The 21,086-nt window shown below is 40.7% G+C and overlaps 1 protein-coding gene across 1 annotated transcript in view; it reads right to left on the bottom strand.

The window, feature by feature from the left end:
• Positions 1-21,086, bottom strand: part of TMEM161B (transmembrane protein 161B) — a 189,556-nt gene that overhangs the window by 33,522 nt on the left and 134,948 nt on the right. The window contains exons 8-10 of the mRNA XM_033921743.1: positions 14,004-14,144; positions 4,037-4,150; positions 2,847-3,021 (exon numbers count right to left, since the gene is read on the bottom strand). Coding sequence (XP_033777634.1) covers positions 2,847-3,021; positions 4,037-4,150; positions 14,004-14,144 — 430 coding nt within the window. The remainder of the gene's footprint in view (positions 1-2,846; positions 3,022-4,036; positions 4,151-14,003; positions 14,145-21,086) is intronic.

Raw genomic sequence — 21,086 nt, 5'->3', positions numbered from 1 at the left:
TTTCAAAGGAATTTGCCCAAATAACTTAATAGTTAACTGGGTAAATTCCCAGAGATGAAAACTTCCCTTCACTTACTATGCACAGTTCTGAATTTATATCTGCTGTCTATATTTTACAATATGGTCACCTTTTACTAAACCGCAATAGTGGTTTTTAGCGCAGGGAGCCTATGAGCGTCAAGAGCAGCGCTGAGCATTCAACGCAGCTCCCTGCGCTAAAAACTGCTATTGTGGTTTAATAAAAAGGATGGAGGGTATATTTGTCTATTTTTGTATGCTATAAAAACCAAATACAGAGAGAGACTGAGAGCTGTTGACGAAGAGCTACGTGTGTGTCTTTCTTCGATTCCAGCCAGAATATCAGCTTTGTGTTCAGCCAAACAGGCCCAGGTTTCGCACTGAATAAAGTATTTTATAATTTTTCACTATTCTGTTTACTTAATATTTCATAATAAAGTAATTATAAAATACTTTCTTTGTGTTTATTTGATTCCTATTCAAGAGAATTACTTTATATATAGTCAATATAGGCACAGAGTTAAATTTTTTAACATTTTCTAATGGTGGTGTGCCTCGTGATTTTTTTCATGAAACAAGTGTGCCTTTGCCCAAAAAAGATTGAAAAACACTGGCCTACTGTACTCATCATCTTCATAAAAGTAGGACAGCTTTTTTGTCACATCATCTGAAAATGATTTGCCTTTCTTTTTACTTGGCATTGCTAGTATGCCACTTTCTATTTTAAGCTGCCTTGCTTGTCTAACCATTCTTGTTGAAATGCTGAATTCAGAAGACGTTTTTTTCAATAAACCAGCTCTTTGGAGCTAGTGTAAGGATTTGTAATTTTTCTGCACGACTTAAAGTCACGTTTAAGCAAAGTAAAAGTTCAGCATAATCTGAAAAGGTTTGACACTGCAGTCATCAGTTACTGCAAGGTCTTTGTAAAACTTCCATCAGGTTCAAAACCACCCACAGAGGCAATATGATGACTTAGTGAGGTTTGTGCTTGAGCAATTTTACATTTCACATAAAGCTGAAGAAAGTGAGTAAACGCAACTCCAGAGGTAAAGGAGACTCCCCAAGTGCCACCAAACTTTAAAAGAGACTCCCCAAGTGCCACCAAGATAGTATTAACTTTTTCAATTTTTGCAATTGGTTCTTCATCAGATGATGGATCAGATAATGAAGCTTGAGCAGTCATTCTGGTGTTTATCTCTTTTCAACAAGTTTCGACCAGGTGTGAACTGATTTTTTTGTCAGAGTCTTTAATTGCTCTGCAACACTATCACTGATCGATGGACCACTGGTCTGACCCAGCAGCGGCAATTCTTATTATGTTCTTATGATACGTTTCAGACTCTTTCTAACCAGATGATTAGGTTTAAAGAATGGATTGCATCATGATCTTTGTAAAATTTTATAAGAGATTCTGTGAGACATGGGGAGCCAGTGGGCTTTTTTAAGTAAAGGGGTGACATGATCGTTTTTTTTTGAGTTTGTGATGATCGTAATAGCTGCATTCTGAATCAGTTGTAGATGTCTAATCTCTTTTTGCAGTATTCTATTATAAAGGGAGTTGAGTAGTCAATTTTGGAGAGCACCAGTGAGTGGATTATTATATTTAAGGAAGAAGGCTCAACAAGATTGGCTATAGAGCTGATCATTTGAAATTTAAAAAAACAATTTCTGACCACTGCCCCAATTTGTTTGTGAAAGTTTAATTTGTTGTCGAAGATTAAGCCCAGGATTTTAATAGAAGTAACCTCATTGATCGTAGTACTGTCAACGGAGATTGGTGAGGAAAGCTGAATGCCATCTTTCCATGGGCATCAAAACTGAAATACAAGGCTTCAAAAAAATGGGTAAAATTTGTTATTAATATTTTTGCTACTCTGTTTGACTTGCAATATCTTTGCAAATAAACGGAAGCAGGTCTTGAAATTTTCACAGATGGATAGCAATCAGTAGTTGAGCAGGTGTACCAAGCAAGAAGAAATCATTTAAATTTGTTACAAATCTATGGCACCCCAAAGATGAAGCCAAAAATTAGCGAATTGAGTTTTTGGCAACTTTGGCATTGAGGCATCAGAAAACTCTAAAAGCTTATTAAGTACTAAAAGTTGCACCAGTAGACTAAATTTCTGGCTGATATTAGCAATACTCTGTGTACAGGAGGCCCTTGAAGTTGCCCATTTATTTCATACGACACACACAAAAATTTTAAGGCTTCTTACTAAATGAATTTCAGGATTTAGGGGTTGAAACTTTGTATGGCTTAGTGCCATAAGTTAGGGTACCTAAATGACAAGTTTAATTAAAATTTAAGATGGTAAGGTGGGGACCGACCACTTGTACAGTTGACATGGACTGACCTAAACACAACTTACTGGACAGGCACAGTCAAGTAATTTATTTGCGCAACAGTGAATCTATTTTTCCTCTAAAGACAAGTAACTCAATTTTTATGCTTTTTAAACAATTGCTTATTAGTCCACTTAAGAAGAGCTCAGAGCTGCCAGGAGATACACTTAATGAAAGTCAGCAAGGGGTTTAGTAAAGCGGATACTTGTTAACCGAGACCTTGAACTCATTTTTACAGGCTCAAATTGATGCTGTAAGGTAATGAATTGTGGTCACTATTAACCTCAGAAGGATTCCAATCAGCACTGGAAATGTGAAAGCTCCGAAGTCTTGTCCAATCTACTTGCTAACCATTTACTTCTTCTGACTATATTTTAAGCTTCTGCTGATTTGCCGAAGCTTTCAACATAAATACAATTTTTTTCATTTTAGCTTAAATATATAACACATGGCTAGGGAACCCTTAATTATTACATTTCACTCACCATTTTCTGAAGATCCACTGTACTTATTCTGCCTGCTTCCTTTTTCATTTGATCAACACATTTCTGAGCTAGATTTAGATATGCTTGTAAATGATGGCGCATCATGGCTAATCTCAACGCACACAGCAGAATGATAATCCATAGACGTACTGTATCAAATGTTGATTCTGTCATTCTGTGCATGAAGAACAAAAATATATTGTATATTCCCCAAAGAATTAGGGCACATTAGCTCATTTCCCAAAATTTTTTTGTCAAGATACATTCTAGAGTCTTGTGTATAAGTCACCCAATGTTAGGTGCCATGATGATTTGTGCTAAGCTAATATTCCAGTGTCCCGTAAACTTTGTGGAGCCGCGGCACACTAAACGTAGTGGCCACAGCTCAAGGCATCCGGAAGTGCGCAGACGGAGTTTTGATGTCACACGCATGCATAACATCTCAGCATCCACGCATGCGCGAAGGCCCTCCAGACAGACCATGAGCCGCCAGTGGGGGGTGCTGGTAGGGAAGATGTGCACAGAGGAGAGGCGCTGGCGCCAGTTGATTGCGTTGTCACGAGAGGCACGTCTTGTAGGCAATCAGCCGGCGCCTCTCCTCCTCCACAGAGTCTTGCACCACACCTGAAATCTCAGGAGGCACACAGTTTGCAATACACTGTAATATTCTATATAAGTCAATCCACGCAGAATGGCCTTTATAGAATAGTAGCTTAATGTGCATTCTAGGCGCTGTTGAGCACAATTGTCAATCATCCACTAGATGCAATTTTTAGAATCGTGCCGACTGGTGCCTAAACGGTCTTAGGTGCTGGTTGACGTTGAAACCTTAGATGAACTCCCATTTACTCCAGGGTTTTCTTGGTCTAAATGAGTGTGCCTAAGTCTGAAAAAAACATTAATCTGTATAGGAACCAAGTCAGTTTGCATATTTTAGATACCTGTAAATTAGGCCTCATTACTGCACTTTGACAAATCATAGTAAATATATCTTGATCTTTTTACAGCGACATATGTTGGCTCAGATTATCAAAGTTAGTTAGCACTATGGGGAGAAGAAACCTTCTCTCTTAACATCTCAGTACTTCTTTTATGTATGAGCTATGATTCCGGACATAATAGATTAACAAAAATTGGAACATGCACATCTATAACCTTGAAATACAGACAGTGAAAAAAAGATTGCTTACAAAGGAACACTCTCTTTCCCCAGAGGCGGATGCATAATGTAGTCCTTGGTTATTGGTTTCACCCACAGAAGGACCATAAGCAAAGGTGCTAAAAAGTTTATATGAAGCAAAGTCCTAAAAATCAAAAAGTAGAAAGAAATCAAATGCACTTGTGATAGAATATTATTGTAGAGATGTTCTGAGAATATGAAACTCAGTGTACACATGTACTGTTATTCTGTTTAAAAATCAAAATGGGTAATATGTAGAAAAAATAATCCAAATGATATCTTTTTAATTGGACTAACTAGAGCATGATTAGATTAGCTTTCTAAGGTAATCCTTCACATCAGAGATAAGCAAATGTAGGCAGCTATCAGTATATAAGAGTAAAACATCAAAGGCCTAGATTCACTAACCTCCCGATCCGTGTCCGATCATGAGCAACTGGAGGCAAGCTGACCGATTCACCAACCATCTTCATGCAAATGGAGGTGATTGGAGGCACATCCCCAACCGACTGCACGGATTGAATTGAGGCGGGGGAGAGCCCTGACAGTAGTGACAGGAGAAGCAGCCTCCTGTCACTACTGTCAGGACTTCTGCCGGCTTTTTTTTTTTTTAATGAGCCGCAAAACATCAGGCCTATTAAAAAAAAATGAAAAAAAGCCTCCTCTACCTGACAAAGCACCCCCGACACCCCAGCTGCTCCACCCGATGCTGCCCACGCGAATATGGCAGGAGGGATGCCAACTCCCTCCTGCCACCAAATGACCTCAACCAGCTGGCCCGTACCTCTCACCAACTGGTCCACCTTACCTCCCCATTGCTCTGGTATCTGCATAGTAACCTTGCTTCCTTAAAAGTTAATAGGCTTTTATTTTCAGATCATAAAGATCTGCTTGGTTTATAATTCATATGACTTGTTGAAAATACTATGGTATTTGATGATAAATAGTTTGATGGATCACAGAAATAATCTTGTGTTGTACTCTAAATAAAACTGGTAACCAGTGTAATTTCTTCAAATTGGTGTTAAATGTGTAATCCTATCGACACCAAAAATTAGCCTGGCTGCAGCATTTTGTATCAATTGTAACACTCTTCTTGTCTTGGAAATTCCAAAGTAGAGGACGTTGAAATAGTCCAACCTCGACAAAACCATCCCTTGTACAACCGTTCTAAAATCATAGGTCGAAATCAATGCTTAAGGTGATGAAGCATATGAGATTGACCAAAACCTGCCTTTACAATCTTGATAATCCGTAATTTCATGGTTAAATCTGGGTCCAGAAAAACCCCTAAAACTGTCATTTCCTTGGTAACACGTTAGGAAGCAGGCCACGTCTCTTCCCCACTTCTCCCTACAAACATCACCTCTGTTTTTCCTAAATTTAAACAGAGACCATGACCACTCATCCATTTTTCTATCTTGGACATTGTGATGGGGAAAAGTTTCAGCCCCAGGAAAATCCTGAAACACCTTTCTAAGATAAGAATACTTCCCCTGTCACTAAAGAAAGAATAACAATTTTTCAGTGATGTTGCAAACAATACATGCTAGTGCCTGTGGTATTTCGGACCTGCTTCTGCCCGCCACATTGCTTTGGCACACAATGGCAGCCAGACCCATTTCAGGGGGGCTTTCTTTCATCAGGAAGCCATTCTTCATAAAATGGAAGAATATCGCCATTGTTGTTGACCTCCTTTTTGCAAGGAGCTGCGCCATTGCTTCAATAAACCCAATAGCAATCCTAGCTGTTAGAACAGGAAGTCATGTGTATGTTTTAAGCGTATACGCGGATCACCTCTACAGGCAAAGAGGATGGTCTGTGCATGCGTCTGGATCGCTCTGCAGCAATCTGTGGGGTCACTGTGGGGCGTGCTTCTGATCATCTAATTGCATAAGGACTCTGTAGTGAATTGGTTGCCTGGCAAGACTCGGCCACAGATCGCCCAACAACGGTGAGTTTAGTGAATCTAGGCCTAAGACAGTCAAAAAACAGAGCTCTCCTGTATAGCAGACTTATTTATCTCGTGGGATCTCTCGGATAATGGTTACTATGGATGGTAGACTAGAAGGGCCATTTGGCCTTTATCTGCCATCATGTTTCTATGGATTTAAAAGACATAAAACACTCATTCAATATAAAGTATAAATGTATTTTGGTTCCTGAATCCAAGTGTCAAACCTGTGAGAAGGACTAAATGGAAATTAATCCATTTCCTGAAAGTAGCATATATGCAGTACAATGAGAAGTGAGGGATGGGAACCTATTTCTCTCCTATTGAATGCTCAATAACAGTGCAGCAGAGCAAGGAGACACCTTGTGTAATTCAGAAGGCTAATGCACATGGACTGTAATAAGGACTGCTTACAAGCCTTCTGGTCTAAAGCGCAAAAGTCAGAGTTTTCTGAGAAATAGAAGTTAAAGTGGGCAAGAAGCCTGAAGAATATAAGGTGGTTTTGAATCATGTGTTTATGTGACTGGCCAGGAAACTGTGATTAAAACAGACAAGTTGAAGAATTGATTTACTGAGTTTTCTTTTTCCTTTCTGTTGGCTCAGGTGTGAGTCTAACAAAATAACCTTTTTTTTTGTATCCAACTTGGATCCAGAACTTCTTATTGAGCAGGCAATCCTAATTCAGCCACTCCAAGGTTCCGCTTGGCTTGGTGTTTGGCTATGGTATAGGCGGGCTATGGTCATCGCCTACCACCCCACAATATATAACCATTGATAGAGTGTTATAGATCTGTCCCCCACTTGTGTACAGGAAAGAAAAATAAAACATCGTAGGCATATTGTCAATATGAGACTTGCAATTGTTCAAACACTTCTCTTAACAACATCACGTATATATTGAGCAGTAGGGCAGATAACGCAGATTCCTGAGGTACACCTCTCCCAACTGGAGCCACCTCTGATGCCGTACAATCATCATACACTCTAAAAGTATAGTCAAATAGGTACGATTGTAAAATAGTACGATTGTAAAATAGTACCTCTCATTCCTAAATTTTCCAGTTTCCTCAATAACAAATTTAAATCAACGGAGTCAAAATCACCAGAAACGTCAATGCAGTATATTACATGTTCATCAATGCCCGAACTAATGATGATTTAAGCACTCATTCTGATCAACAAATTCGACTAACTGGCTTAACCTTTTCCTATCGTGTGTCCCGGATAACGGGACATTTCAAAAATGTCGTTGCCATCGTATGTCCCATACTAATAAAGAGCCAGAAACACAAAATATTTGAATTTACAGACTTATGACTTATTTACATTATGTTTACAATAGCCGTAAATGATAACGGTGAATAATACAAAACTTTGCTAAAATAATTACGAATGGAACCAGCGTAATATAAAATGTATTACAATAGGAAAAGGTTAACACTATTTTTTCCAAAACTTTTCCTAAGAATGAAACCATAGATATTGGATGATAATTAGTCATCTGGTCAACACTTATACCTCTCTTCTTCATTAGTGGGTTAATGGTGGATTGTTTACTTCCATCTGGATATACTCCTTCTTCCAGCGATTTTGTCATTAATTTCATAACAAAAGGAACTACTTTTTCTTCAAGCTGTCGGATAATCCCTATTGAACAGGCACCCATCAGAGTTTGCGTTGGCATGCACCCTTTAACAACCTTCACTAGCTAGGTCAGGCGAGAGGGGCAGAAGAAGAGGGAGTGAATCTGCGATTGCAATTTCAACCCCCAGGCCTCGGGAAGGAAGACTCTCCCCAAACTGGTGTCAAAGAGAACTCAGAGATACTCCAAGCGCTGAGACAGAGTCAACCAGCTTTTGGAAAGGTTGACCACCCAGTCCAGTGCCATGTATTTTTTAATGGTTATAACTTATGGGCAAACATTTACTATGTTACTATCCTGCACCACATTATGGAACACACTCCATGATTCATTCACTTGACCTCCTTGTGAATCAATTAATGAAGAATCTTTTAAACTATCATTAAAACACTTCAGGGTGACTACTACCTTTTTGGTCATCCCTCCCTTTTATTAAGTAATGAACAGTATGGTATAATTCTCATGGTCTATTAATGTTTTGATTATTTTGTAAGCTTTTTATAGCAGCTCGTTCTGGTGGAGAAAGGTTGTACAGAATTTTCTTTGCTTGCTGGAAAGTTGTGATTTTATTCTATGTCTAAAATTTTCTATTTAAGTGTCTAGTTTTATGTTTTGTCCATCATGTGGGGTAAAATAAGTGTTCTTTTGTTGAAAATTGTATTCCAGTCTATTGGGAGTCTCTTTCTTGTAGAGGTATACTTTCAAGTAGAGTTTCCTAAAGAATTATTCTAGGTCCGAGTAGAGTTGAATTTCATCCATTTTGCCTGCAGGGCAAAATGAGAGACCCTTTGATAGTATAAAGGTTTCCTGTTGTGATAATTGGTAGTTGGAGAGGTTTACTATCCCCATTTAAACTAATGGGAGAACTGAGAATATCTCCATTTGAATGTTACAATTCCTAACTTAACAACCTATGTAAATGGGGTATCATGGCAGCTAATTTGGTTTATGGATTCATTAGATCTCTTTTTCAGGGTTGCCCTTGCACATATGTATAATCTAGATCAGCAGTTCTCAAACCTGTCCTGGGGGATCACTAACCAGTCAAGCTTTCAGGATATCCCTAATGTATATGCATGAAACAGATTTACATGCCTGTTACTTCCATTATAAGCAAATCTCCCTCTTCATATTTATTAGGGATATCTTGAAGAATTCTTTTCTTTTGGAGTGCCCCAAAGAAGTTTGCTGCGGTGGCATTTGAGAAGTAACACTACTGAGCCAAACTGTTGATTCATCAGATTTCAGTATATTGGATAGTGTTTTACTGACATAGTGGATCTCAATTATTGACCTCTGATGTATGTGTTTATGTTAAATTGTGTCACACTTTGTCTTCACTAATATTTCACCAAAAGGCAAATGAAAGACGCAGTTAATATTGTCAACTGCAACTGGGCACATCGCTACCGGTTGCCTAACTCTTCATTGGTCCAGCCTTTATTAAATATTCATAATCTATTTATTTTAACTCATTTTGAAACATGCATGTCGGGAGAGGTGAATGAAGGGCAGATCATTATAAAGCTAAGTGGCGTTTTTCTGTTTTAGATTGAAAAAAACATTGAAAAACTGTAAATCAAAAAATTAAAAGATAAAATGATAGGAATTAAAATAAATAGATTATGAATATTTAATAAAAGCTGGACCGACGAAGAGTTAAGCAACCAGTAGCGTTGTGCCTGGCTGCAGTCAGAAGGTCCATACAAATGACAATATTAACTGCATCTGTCATTTACCTTTTGGTGAAATATTAGTGAAGACAAAGTATGACACAATTTGATTGAATACACAACAGTGGCTTATATTTATATGTGTTTATGTTAAAACATGGCCCATGATGGGTCTTTTATTAAAGAACTGCTTTGTTATTCCAACCTTGGAGGCCTTTGATGCCTTTATCTGTATTTTGCCTTGGAATCACTCTCTCCTGCTGTTGTTATCAAATAAAATAATTTTAACCCATTTATATATGCATCTTATATTTAGGGCACTTTTAGATTTTGATATTAACATAGATTCATAGAAAAATGAAGGCAGATAAAGACCATATAGCATATCCAGTCAGTCCATCCATGCCATTTACTCTCTTTTATAGATCCTATGTATTTGTCCCAAGCTTTCTTGAATTCAGATACAGTTTTCATCTCCATTACCTTGACTGGGAGGCCATTCTATGAGTTTTACCACAATTTCTATGTAGAAGTATTTTCTCAGGTTACTTCTGAGTCTATCCCCTTTTACTTTAATTCTATGCCCCTTCATCCCCAGAACTTTCTTTCAATTGAAAGACTCACCTCCTGTGTATTTATGCCATGTAGATATTTAAATGTCTCTAAGGTACAACTGATCCAATGTAATAGGTGCCGGTATGCTTCTCTACCACTAGGAGCCATACTGGACTCAAATTTATAGAATACTAATATCCACTTATGTGCTTAAATGCTAGAAGAGCACTCACTATGTCTATAATTTAAGCATGAAAATTGCTTAGTATGTAAATACAAGGGGCTTTTCATAGGGGAGGGACATGGATGGCTGTAAGATCGGCATGAGCAATTTATAGAGGTGGGATTATTGCACCATTATTTTAGGGCAATCAAGAATTAATGAGGTCAGTGGTAAGAACTCAAATACAACAACGTATAATCAGAAACCTACCGCTATAATGTTGGTATGCCTAGAAGGACAGAGGAAAAGCCTCAGAATTATGGGTGTCTCATACACACTCTGGTATATTATTACCCCTTTATTCAGTCATAGACTTAAAAACTTCTCTCTTTGTTACATTTTTCTAGTTTCCACCCTTTGCCGTTAAAATCTAGTTTGCCCTTTTGCAATTTCTACAGTTACGATGCATCTGTTCTTCATTTGAAGATTTTAAGAAGCAATCTGAAGATCTGATATAGAGATTTATCTCACGTGGATATTCTGAAAAGGTGGTAAGAAAAGCCTATAGGTGGGCTCTCTTTAATAACAGAGATCTCTTACTACATCCTGAAGTGAAATCTGATGAAAAAAATGATTGCTTGACTTGTGTGCTTACATATGCACAGAATAGTTTCCATTTACCAAGAATACTTTGGAAACACTGGCAGATTTTGGAAACAACTGAGTTGTTTTTTTTCCAAGGAAAATCCCTAATCCCTAAAGATAGCAAACCATGGAAATAAGAATTTTAAAGAAATGTTATGTCCATCAATTTTACCTGCTGCTCACTCAATTCAAATCAACAATATAGGAGGTTATAGAAGCTATGGTTCTTGTCAGATGTGTAGAGTAATGGTGATTACCAAAGAATACTGTAATCCAATTGATCAGAAGATCTATGTTTTGAAATTTAACATGGACTGTAAAACTGAAGGGATTGTATATTGTTAACTGTTGTCCTTGTAATAAGATCTATGTTGGGCAAACATCTCATACATTGAATATTAGACTTACAGAGCAGAAGAGTAACATCAAGAGACAAATAGTAGGGAATCCTTTAGTAAATCATTACATAAGAAGTTGCCTCCGCTGAGGCAGACCATAGGTCCATCCTGCCGACAATTTAATCATAATTTTTTTTGATTTGAGAGTTGTAATTTTGGATTGGCTGCCCCAAGGGAGGAGAAGTGGGGACATTAAAAAATATTTAGTGCAAAAAGAAGAAAGCTGGATTTATCGCTTGAAATCAGTTGAACTGTTGGGTTTAAACACCAACTTTAAATGGCAGCATTTTTATTAAAATATTTTGAAATGTTCGACATAATAAAGTTAAGCACAATGAAGATTGGAGTATAACAATGAATATCTGACACATAAACCTTGGAGATAAGAGGAGCTTCCCTGGGGTGGTCTAAGTAAAAGATACGTTGCTATTTTCAGGGTCTGTGTGCTAGGTTTTGAAAGTGAAAATGAGTAGCAGATATGGAAGAGAATGATTTATCTATATCAGATATATGAACCATTAAATTTAAACTGAAGCTTAATTCGGAAAAAAACAAAGTTTTTTTTTTTGCTAGTCCTAATGATAAAAATCAATGAAAATGTACTTCATTTAAACGGTCAAAACTACTCAGTAGCCACTACAATCAAAATTTTAGGTGTTACATTAGATCACTCGTTATCTTTTAACAACCATACTGATCTGCTGATTAAAAAATATGTTTCAGTTCTATGGAAACTTCGTACTATTAAAAAATATTTTGATTCAATGTCTTTTAGGTTACTGGTTCAATCATCAATTTTGTCCATATTGGACTACTATAATATTGTTTATCTGGGATCTCATTAAAAAATTTTTAATAGACTCAGAATAATACAGAATACAGCAGTTCGTCTGATTTTTGGTCTTAAAAAACATGATCATGTAAGCCCTTATTATTTAAAGCTCCACTGGTTGCCATTTGAGGCTAGAGTTTTGTTTAAATTTGGCTGTATGTTTTAAAGTTTTATTTGGATTGACTCCAACCTACCTCTCTTCCCATTTTGAATTTTTTAATTCAAATAAGAATACACAAAAAACTTACTGGTTTACGTTTCCATTGGTAAAAGCATGCCGTTATAAAAGATTATTAGGAAAAACTTTTGCATTTCAGGCTAGTGCAATGAATTCATGTTGGAATATGCTTATTCTCCAAGCTCAGTCTTATTATTTATTTAGAAAAATTCTTAAAACTTACCCGTTTGATAAATATGTGACTTAGGGCTCCTTTTACAAAGGTGCGTTAGGGCCTTAATGCGTGGAATAGCGCGCACTAAAATGCGGTAGTTTTTCAGCTAGCGTGCATGCTAATCCAGTGCGTGCACTAAAAACGCTAGCGCACCTTTGTAAAAGGAGCCCTTAATTGCCATTTTGTATTTTCTGAGAAATTTTGATATGCTTATGTAAGTAATTAACTGTTTGTGCAGTTCTTTCTTGCTGTAAACTGCCTTGAACTAATAGTTTGGCGGCATATAAGAATAAATTATTATTATTATTAAGGAGCTGATAGAAGAATATCCTGAGGCAGCAGCTGAATTGCTGCAAAATGCTGGCAGCATTGGCTTCTAAAAAATAAGTGGCACTAAGAAGCATGGAGATGATCTTTAAAAACAAGTAGCACTAACAAGTATTGAGTTTGATAGGACTCATTAAAAATCAATGGTACCTCCATGAAATGATAAGTTCATTCAGTTTGTTACGTTATAATAATGATGCATGAAGAAAGAAATCTACTGATTATTGAAGGTCTGAATGAATTTTATGTGAATTCACTGACTAGTTTATAGAAGAAAGTTGGATAATCTGAAGTGAACAGTACTGGAAGAGAAAAGAAATTTGTTTGATAAATTGACTTGATATTTAAGATGTTGAAAAGAAGAAACGAATAAGGAAGCCATCCCTATAGACTTTTAAGAAATTAAGAAAAATTGAATAGATTGTAATATAGAAAAAAAATAGAGAGGCGTGCTAACCCTGTGCTAGCTGAAAAACTACTGCCTGCTCAAAAGGAGGCGGTAGCGGGTAGCGCGGCCGGCAAATTAGCGCACACTATTACGCGCATTAAACCGCTAACGCGGCTTCGTAAAAGGAGCCCTTAGCTATAAAACAGGACAAGTAATCTCATGCTTATTAAACATCACATTCTTCAGATTCATGGGGTGGATGCAAACAGAAGATGAAATCATGTGACTGAAGAGAGGGATAATAATATATCTGAGGTGTACGAGACCCCTCCTAATTCCGAGGCTTTTCCTCTGTCCTTCTAGAGATACCAGAAGAATAGAGGTGGGTTTATGATTATATGCTGTTACCATCATTTTAGGGCCATAACACGACTTGTGTACACAGTAATGAGCTGCTCCACATATATCTGAATGTTTTGCATCTCATTACCAAGTACTTTAGGATAACTTAGCTCTGTGTTCTCAGCCCAGCGTCAGAGCCCTTTAAATCATATTAAGGGACTCATAACGTAGATTACTTCACAATGCAGCTATATGCCTGTAATGTTACTGTCTCATATGCCTTTGGAGAGAATTTTAAACATGCAACATTCTGAGTTAACAAATTTGAAGCATCTTCTTCAGAAGTCTGTTTGCTTTACAGACATCTGCCAAGTGAAAAAGACTGTGGGCTCCTTTTACTAAGGTACGCTAGCGTTTTTAGCGCACACACAAGATTAGCGCGCGCTATAGCATGCGCTAGCTGAAAAATTACCGCCTGCTTAAAAGGAGGCAGTAGCGGCTAGCGTGCGCTATTCCGTGCGTTAAGGCGCTAACGCATCTTTGTAAAAGGAGCCCTGTGTGTTACTATATAAGATACTTCCATAATCCTTAGCAGAAATAGTAATTTTTTTACAAAGGATAAAGAAAGAAAATTTCCACAGCTGTAACAGTATTTAATTTCCTTACTGTGTTATTTTTTCTGTTGCTAAATTCAGGGCATCCAGGTGCATCTGAGCTAGTCGCAAGCCAGGGAATGTCAAAAATGCACCAATCAGAGCACACAGCACAGCCAGGAACAATTTGAATGTCAATTTGGAAACAGGTCCCCTTAGGAAAAAAAAAAAGAATAAAAAAAGGTAAATGTGATCTAACTGGTATTAAAAAAAAAATTTAGGGCTCCTTTTATGAAGCCGCGTTAGCAGCTTTATCGCATGGTGACTTTTTATCACACGCTAACCCTGCGCTAGCCGAAAAACTACCACCTGCTCAAGAGGAGATGGTAGTGCGGCCGGCGAATTAGCACACGCTATTACGCGCGTTAAACCGCTAACGTGGCTTTGTAAAAGGAGCCCTTAGCTATAAAACAGGGCAAGTAATCTCATGCTTATTAAATATCACATTCTTCATATTCATGGGGTGGATGCAAACAGAAGATGAAATCATGTGAGCTTAGAACTTCTAACAATATACTAGTATCAGACTCAGTAACATAAGAAAAGTTGAATTAGTTCACCTAGCAAATTCTGAGAAATCAATGAAAAGCACCTTTCTATACATACATAAATGTTCAGTAAATATTATTTGTACAGACTTGGCCAACTTTTACCTTGAAAATAAAAGTAAAGAAATATCAGTTTCAAAGTATAAATTAAAATGTAAAAAAATCAGAGCAGAGGCACAACATAAAAAGTAGAGTTCAGAAATCTTCATCAGATGGGAACATATTTCAAACAGCTAGTAAAAGTAAATTATGGAGTTTAATTCTTGAAGGAGGAGAAATGACCAGAAAATTCACTTAGGAATATTTCAGAGTATGCTGGGGGCAGCAGGAGACCACCACAGAGTTCAGGTAGAGCGGAATCCCGAAACAAAATCAGTATTTTAAATTTTATTCTACAAGAGAAAGGAAGGCAATGCTGCTCATGGAACAAAGGCGAAGCATGGTCTGAACACATGGAGGGGCATAACAAACAAAAAACACGTCTAAATTCCTTTTTGGCCAAAGGTGCTAGGCACCCAAAGTCGGCAGCAAGGGAATGTCCGTTCTCAAAAAAAATTCAAAATGTGTTATTGGTTTTTTTTTTTCCAAGAATGGCCTAGTCCCAAACGCCCAAACCAAGAACTTTTAGGCATAGAAGGGACCAGTCCTTCGCCTAACAGCACAATTCTCTAACCGGCATCTGTCATAAGCGCCAGTTAGAGAATCGGGAACCCTTCCCCCCACCCACCACGAAGACTACAGCAGGAGGGATACCCAATCTCTTCTGCCGGACAGCCCCAAAGCCTCCTGCAACAATTGCCGGCAGGAAATATGCCTAATCTCTCCTGCCAGATCCCCCCCCGCTCTGAACCCCTGAATAATCGCTGGCAGGAGAGATGCCTTATAAGAGTTTCATGCTGGTGTTCTGAAAAAGATGCAGATAATTCTGGAAGTAGAGATAATAATAATAATAAACTTTATTCTTGTATACCGTCATACCATTTAGTTCTAGGCGGTTCACATTTAAGAGAGACAGCACAGTTACTTACCATAACAGGTGTTATCCAGGGACAGCAGGCAGATATTCTCTACATGTGGGTGACGTCACCGACGGAGCCCCCTAGCGGACGTTTTCGCAAGCAGACTTGCTTGAAGACCTTCAAGATTGCGATTGGCCCGCGCATGTGCGCGCGCCCCTCCCGGTCTAGAGCATGCGTCTCCTGTGCGTGGCCTCAATTCAGATAGCAAGCAAAGAAGCCAACCACAGGGAGGTGGGAGGGTTGCGAGAATATCTGCCTGCCCGAAGGAAACTCTTGTGGAGGAAGGTCTGGGGGAACGTGACTGAAGTGAAGGGAGTATCCCTCCCGGATGATGGAAAGCACCCAACTGTCGGAGGTAAGGCTTTCCCACTGTGCGTAGAAATGTTGGAGACGCCCCCCGATAGGGAGGGGAGAAGTCTCCAGCATGATGGGAGCCCGAAGGCTCAAACCAAAATTGTCAAAAAAGACGGCACTCGCATGGGACTCCGAGGTAGGCTTCTTTGCTGGCATACCTAAGGAGGCAAGAGGAGACTTACCCGAGGCCGGGGTAGTAGGAGGAACCGAGGCCGGGGTCTTTGAGGTCGAGGGGGACTTCGAGGCCGAGGTCCCCGAAACCGGGGCCGAGACTGAGCTCGAGGCCTGTCCTGCCGGATCCATAGGGCCAAACAGTTGAAGAATCTTGGCCACTCCGACGAAGAGCACGCGGTTGCAAAGTCGCACAACGCGGACACGACTCAACGTGGTGCTCTGCACCCAGGCACTCTACACACTAACGATGGGGATCGGTGATGGAGATAACCCAGTTGCACTTAGTACAGTTTTTGAACCCGGAGCGAGGCCAGGACATAAGCAAAAAGACGGCCGCGGCCCAGTGAGGCTAAGTGGCCAGAACAAGACCAGAGGCCCGGTCGAAAATACACGAAGAAAATAACAAAGACGCGAGCACAGCGACTTAAAACGAAAACAAAAAAGAAAGCCACAGTGCAAGAGGGACAACGAGATCGCGTGTAGCAAGGGAGCAGTGCTTCTGGCTCCGCGGAAAACACTGAACTGAGGCCACGCAGAGGAGACGCATGCCCTAGACAGGGCGGGAGGGGTAAGTGCGCATGCGCAAGCCAATCGCAAGCTTGAAGGTCTTCAAGCAAGTATGCTTGCGAAAATGTCCGCTAGGGGGCTCCGTCTGTGACATCACCCACATGTAGAGAATATGCTGCCTGCTTGTCCTGGGATAATCAACAGTTCACTGACAATACAGGCCAACAGGTGGTTCAGAAGTAGTGCATGCAGGAAGGAGCTGAGTAAGCAAATCATCTGAAGAGACAAAAAGGATCTTTTTAACCAGTGATGATAGATATGGAGCAAAGAAGCACAAACTATCCAGAACTATCCCAAGGGAACAGACTCTGTAAAAGAGGTTTGTACACCCACGATGCTGGAGGGCACAAATGCTATATTAAGTTATATAAATGTTTATGTCTACAATTTTTAGGTACATATACACAAATGCTCCATCCCTGTACACATCTACTGGCAAAGTAACTGCAATTACACTAGACTCTCAGCTAGCCGCACCCATGGTGGATGCCGGATAACTGTTTTTCTGGTTGCTTGAGCTACTGTAAAAAAAATACTTTAGCAACAGGCAGCCATTTCTGACAACACCCCTCCCTCCCTTCAGCCCCGGAAGCAGCAGAGCCTGTCCTGACAACCCACCCTCCCTCCCTCCAAGGTCCAAAGCAGCAATGTCAGTCAATCCTGACATCCCCGCTCTCCATTACCGAGGCAGATGCGACAACTGGTGAATAGAAGTGCCATAAACAGGCTGCTTCTGGCTAGCTCAGCAGGGCCTTTCTTCTGTCACGTCGGAAGTGATGTGGCAGAGGAAAGGCCCTGCTGGGGCTGGCCAGAAGCAACTTGTTTATGGCGCTTCTTCTGTTCACCGGCTGCTGCTACTGCTTCAGTAAGGGAGGGAGGGGGGTTGTCAGAATAGGTTGCTGATGCAGCTTTGGGGCCAAGAGAGGAAGGGGGGTTGTCAGGATCGGCTGCCGCTGCTGCTTTGGGGACTGGAGGGAGGGGTTTTTTTTGGAGGTTGTCTGAGCAGCAAAGGAGACACTTTTTTTGCTGGCAATTTTTTTGCAAATTGGTTGAGAGTGCCAGTTAATTGAATGTCAGTTAGCTGAGATTCTATTGTATTTCAAACACATAGTTTTACACCAGTTGATATTTTATAAGACCATTTCATGTGAATAGGTGGCCACGTGTGTGAAAATTACTTCATAAAATTACCACAGCGTGTGCTCATGAGTGCATGTTTTTTTATAAGTTTGAGCTACAATTATTGAAAGAGTAGCAGTGACTGTTACGCTTATCTGCACAATGAAATTTAATGAGCAACATGCTCATGATGCATTGATGATGTATGTGGGCTAATTTTCTAGTCCCACCAAATCAGTTCAGGATTTGTGGGATGAATTCACTAAACATAAGTAATGATAGAAAACTACAGAAGTGTGCTTTGCTCTATAAGGATACTGTGCAGATCCCACACCTCAGTATTTTAAGCAACAAAGAAGTGGCATCCTTGCAAAGCATAACGGAAGATTAGGTTTATACCTTTGATAATCTTCTTTCTGTTAGTCCCTGGAGGATTCCATACGCTAGGTGTTCAATCCCAACTCACAGTCCGGGTGTTGCAGAAATCTACAACTTTTCTAAGCATACAGTATGCTCCCTTAGCCTGAGAGCTGGTAAACATATCCAGTTAAGTACCAAAGCCAAGCAACATACCTCAACAAATCCATGACAAGGGGGTACGGGAGAGAATCCCCATCAACAGAAGTAATTCATGAACTGGTTTGCTCTGCAAAATATTAACATGCAATAAACAGGCACAAAGACAACTCAGAAACACATTGAGGAACAATGTAGAACTAACCTGCAGTGAGCACCCCAAGAAAGGGGCTCATAGACAATGGCGCAAAAGACAAAAGCGCGCGCCGCACAAAATTACAGTTTTTAGGGGCTCTGACGGGGGGTTTTGTTGGGGAACCCCCCCAGTTTACTTAATAGACATCGCGCCGGCGTTATGGGGGGTTTGGTGGGTTGTAACCCTCCACATTTCTGTAAACAGAACTTTTTCCCTAAAAACAGGGAAAAAGTTCAGTTTTCAGTAAAATGTGGGCGGTTACAACCCCCCACACCGCCCCCACAATGCGGCACGATGTCTATTAAGTAAAGTGGGGGGGGGGTTCCCTCCCACACACCCCCGTCGGAGCCCTAAAAACAGTAATTTAGAGCGACGTGCACCTCCGCGCTGCGCTCAATTGTCTGGGCGCGCCTTTGTCCCAGCGTGCTTTTGACCTGACACCCAAGAAAGGCCTTCGGTGATGTGCATACTCACAGAAACTCCTCAGAGGAACTGGCAACTGGCTGGAAAATCTTCAAGCCTGTAATGAGAGTAACTGAGGCAGAAAGGAGCAGGCTACTCCAAACGACTAAGTGAATACAGAGAAGGTAGGTCATATGGAATCCTCCAGGAACTACCAGAAAGAAGTTTATCAAAGGTATAAACCTAATCTTCCATTCTGTTATGTCCCTTCCGGATTCCATATGCTAGGTGACATACCAAAGCCTCGTGAGCTAGGGAGAGACAGAAGAGCCTGCCCTCAAACCCGAGGTCCCAAAAACAGCATCAGAACATGCAGCCACAACCACTTGGTAAATCCGGGCAAAAGTATGAAGAGATGACCAAGTAGCCACCCTGCAAAGTTCATCAGGATGAGTTGCATAAGATTCCGTCCATGAAGCAGCAATGCTTCTTGTTGAACGTACATTAAGCGAGATCAGTGGCTGCTTGCTATGGATGATGTAAGTCGTGGAAATAGCCACTCAAATCCCTCGAGCAATCGAGGACCTGGACCGCTGGCCTACCACAATGAGGTGCAACAGTTAGAATTTTTTTTTTTTTAAAAGGTGATCAGACAGCCTGAACTCGAGTCCTTTCCAAATAATGGAGCAAGAGCCTCCAGAAATCCAATTTATGCAAGATCTGATCTTTATGTTTCTAACCTGTTGGATGATATACAGTGGAACCTTGGTTTACGAGCACAGTTCGTTCCAGAAGCATGCTCATAAAATACTCGTATATCAAAGCGAGTTTCCCCATAGGAAATAATGGAAACTCGCTTGATACGTTCCCACCCCCCACCAGGCCAGCGGCGCTGCTCTCTCCCCGCTCGCAAAGGCCCTCCCCCTCGTGCGAACTGGCACCCCCCGCCCGAACTGGAAACTTACCCCCCCATCTGGCACCGGCACGCAGCCCACAGGACATGCCGGTGCCGCTTGAAGAACTTCCTGCCTCTGCCGGGCCTTAAGCATGCATCTGCGCATGCTCAAGGCCTTCTAATTCTCCCTCTCGCCGAGTTTCCATTATTTCCTATAGGGAAACTCGCTTTGATATACGAGTATTCTGGTTTACGAGCATGCTTCTGGAACGAGGGGGGGTGCTCGCAAATCGAGTCAACACTCGGTTTGCGAGACAAGTTTTGTGAAAATGTTTTGCTCATCTTGCAAAACACTCGCAAACCCGAGTTACTCGCAAACCGAGGTTCGACTGTACAGGCAACCTAAACTCCTGGTTGACATGGAAAGTTGAGACCACCTTCGACAAGAAGGTAGGTAACAGTATGGAGGAAAACACCCTCATCCGTAATACGGAGAAAAGGTTCCCTGCACAAAAGAGCATAAAGCTCCAAAATACACCGTGCTGAGACTATGGCGACCAGAAAAAAGTGTCCTTCAGTGGTTCAAAAGAGACATCTCCAAGGCCCTACACAAAACAATGTTAAGGAAGTTAAAGGAAGGCACAAGGGAGGGAGAAGACGAAGCGCCTCTCCTCATAAACCTGGTTGCATCAGGATGAGCAGTAAACAAACTAACACATCTGCGCACTCGAAAACACAAAAAGCCTACAACCCAAACTTTCAGGGAGGCCACTGCCAGACCTTTGTCTAAACCCTTCTGAAGGAAAGGAAAGACCACCAAAATGGAAGCCTTCTCAGGCTCCACCTGATCCCTAGCACCCCACTGAGGGAAAGCTTTCTAGGCTTTGGCATAAGCCATAGTAGATGGTTCCTTCGAGTGCAAAAGAGTCGAGATAAATACCTCCAAATAACTGTGCTTCATCAAGGCTGAGCGCTCAAGAGCCATGCTGTAAGTCCAAAATGCCATGGGCACCGGTCCCTGATTGAGAAGATATTGATGAAGAGGGAGCTGGAACTTCTTGTCCCACTGAAGACATATGAGATCCACATACCACGGGCGGCGAGGCCAAACTGGAGCAACTAGAAACCCCAAGCCGGGATGCTTCGCTATCCGGCGGATGACCTGATCAACCAGAGGCCACGGAGAGAACATCATACAGGAACTCATGAGCAAGCTAGAGCCAAACCAAGGCATCTGGCCCTAGCTTCCTTGCTTTACGTCGACCAAAAAAGTGCCCAGATTTCAAGATCTCTGTCGAAGTCAACA

This window comes from Geotrypetes seraphini, chromosome 1, assembly GCF_902459505.1.
Source record: "Geotrypetes seraphini chromosome 1, aGeoSer1.1, whole genome shotgun sequence".
In the NCBI taxonomy this organism is placed as follows: domain Eukaryota; kingdom Metazoa; phylum Chordata; class Amphibia; order Gymnophiona; family Dermophiidae; genus Geotrypetes; species Geotrypetes seraphini.
The sequence above is the reverse complement of the archived record's forward strand: the minus strand, read 5'-3'. Positions and strand labels throughout refer to the sequence as shown.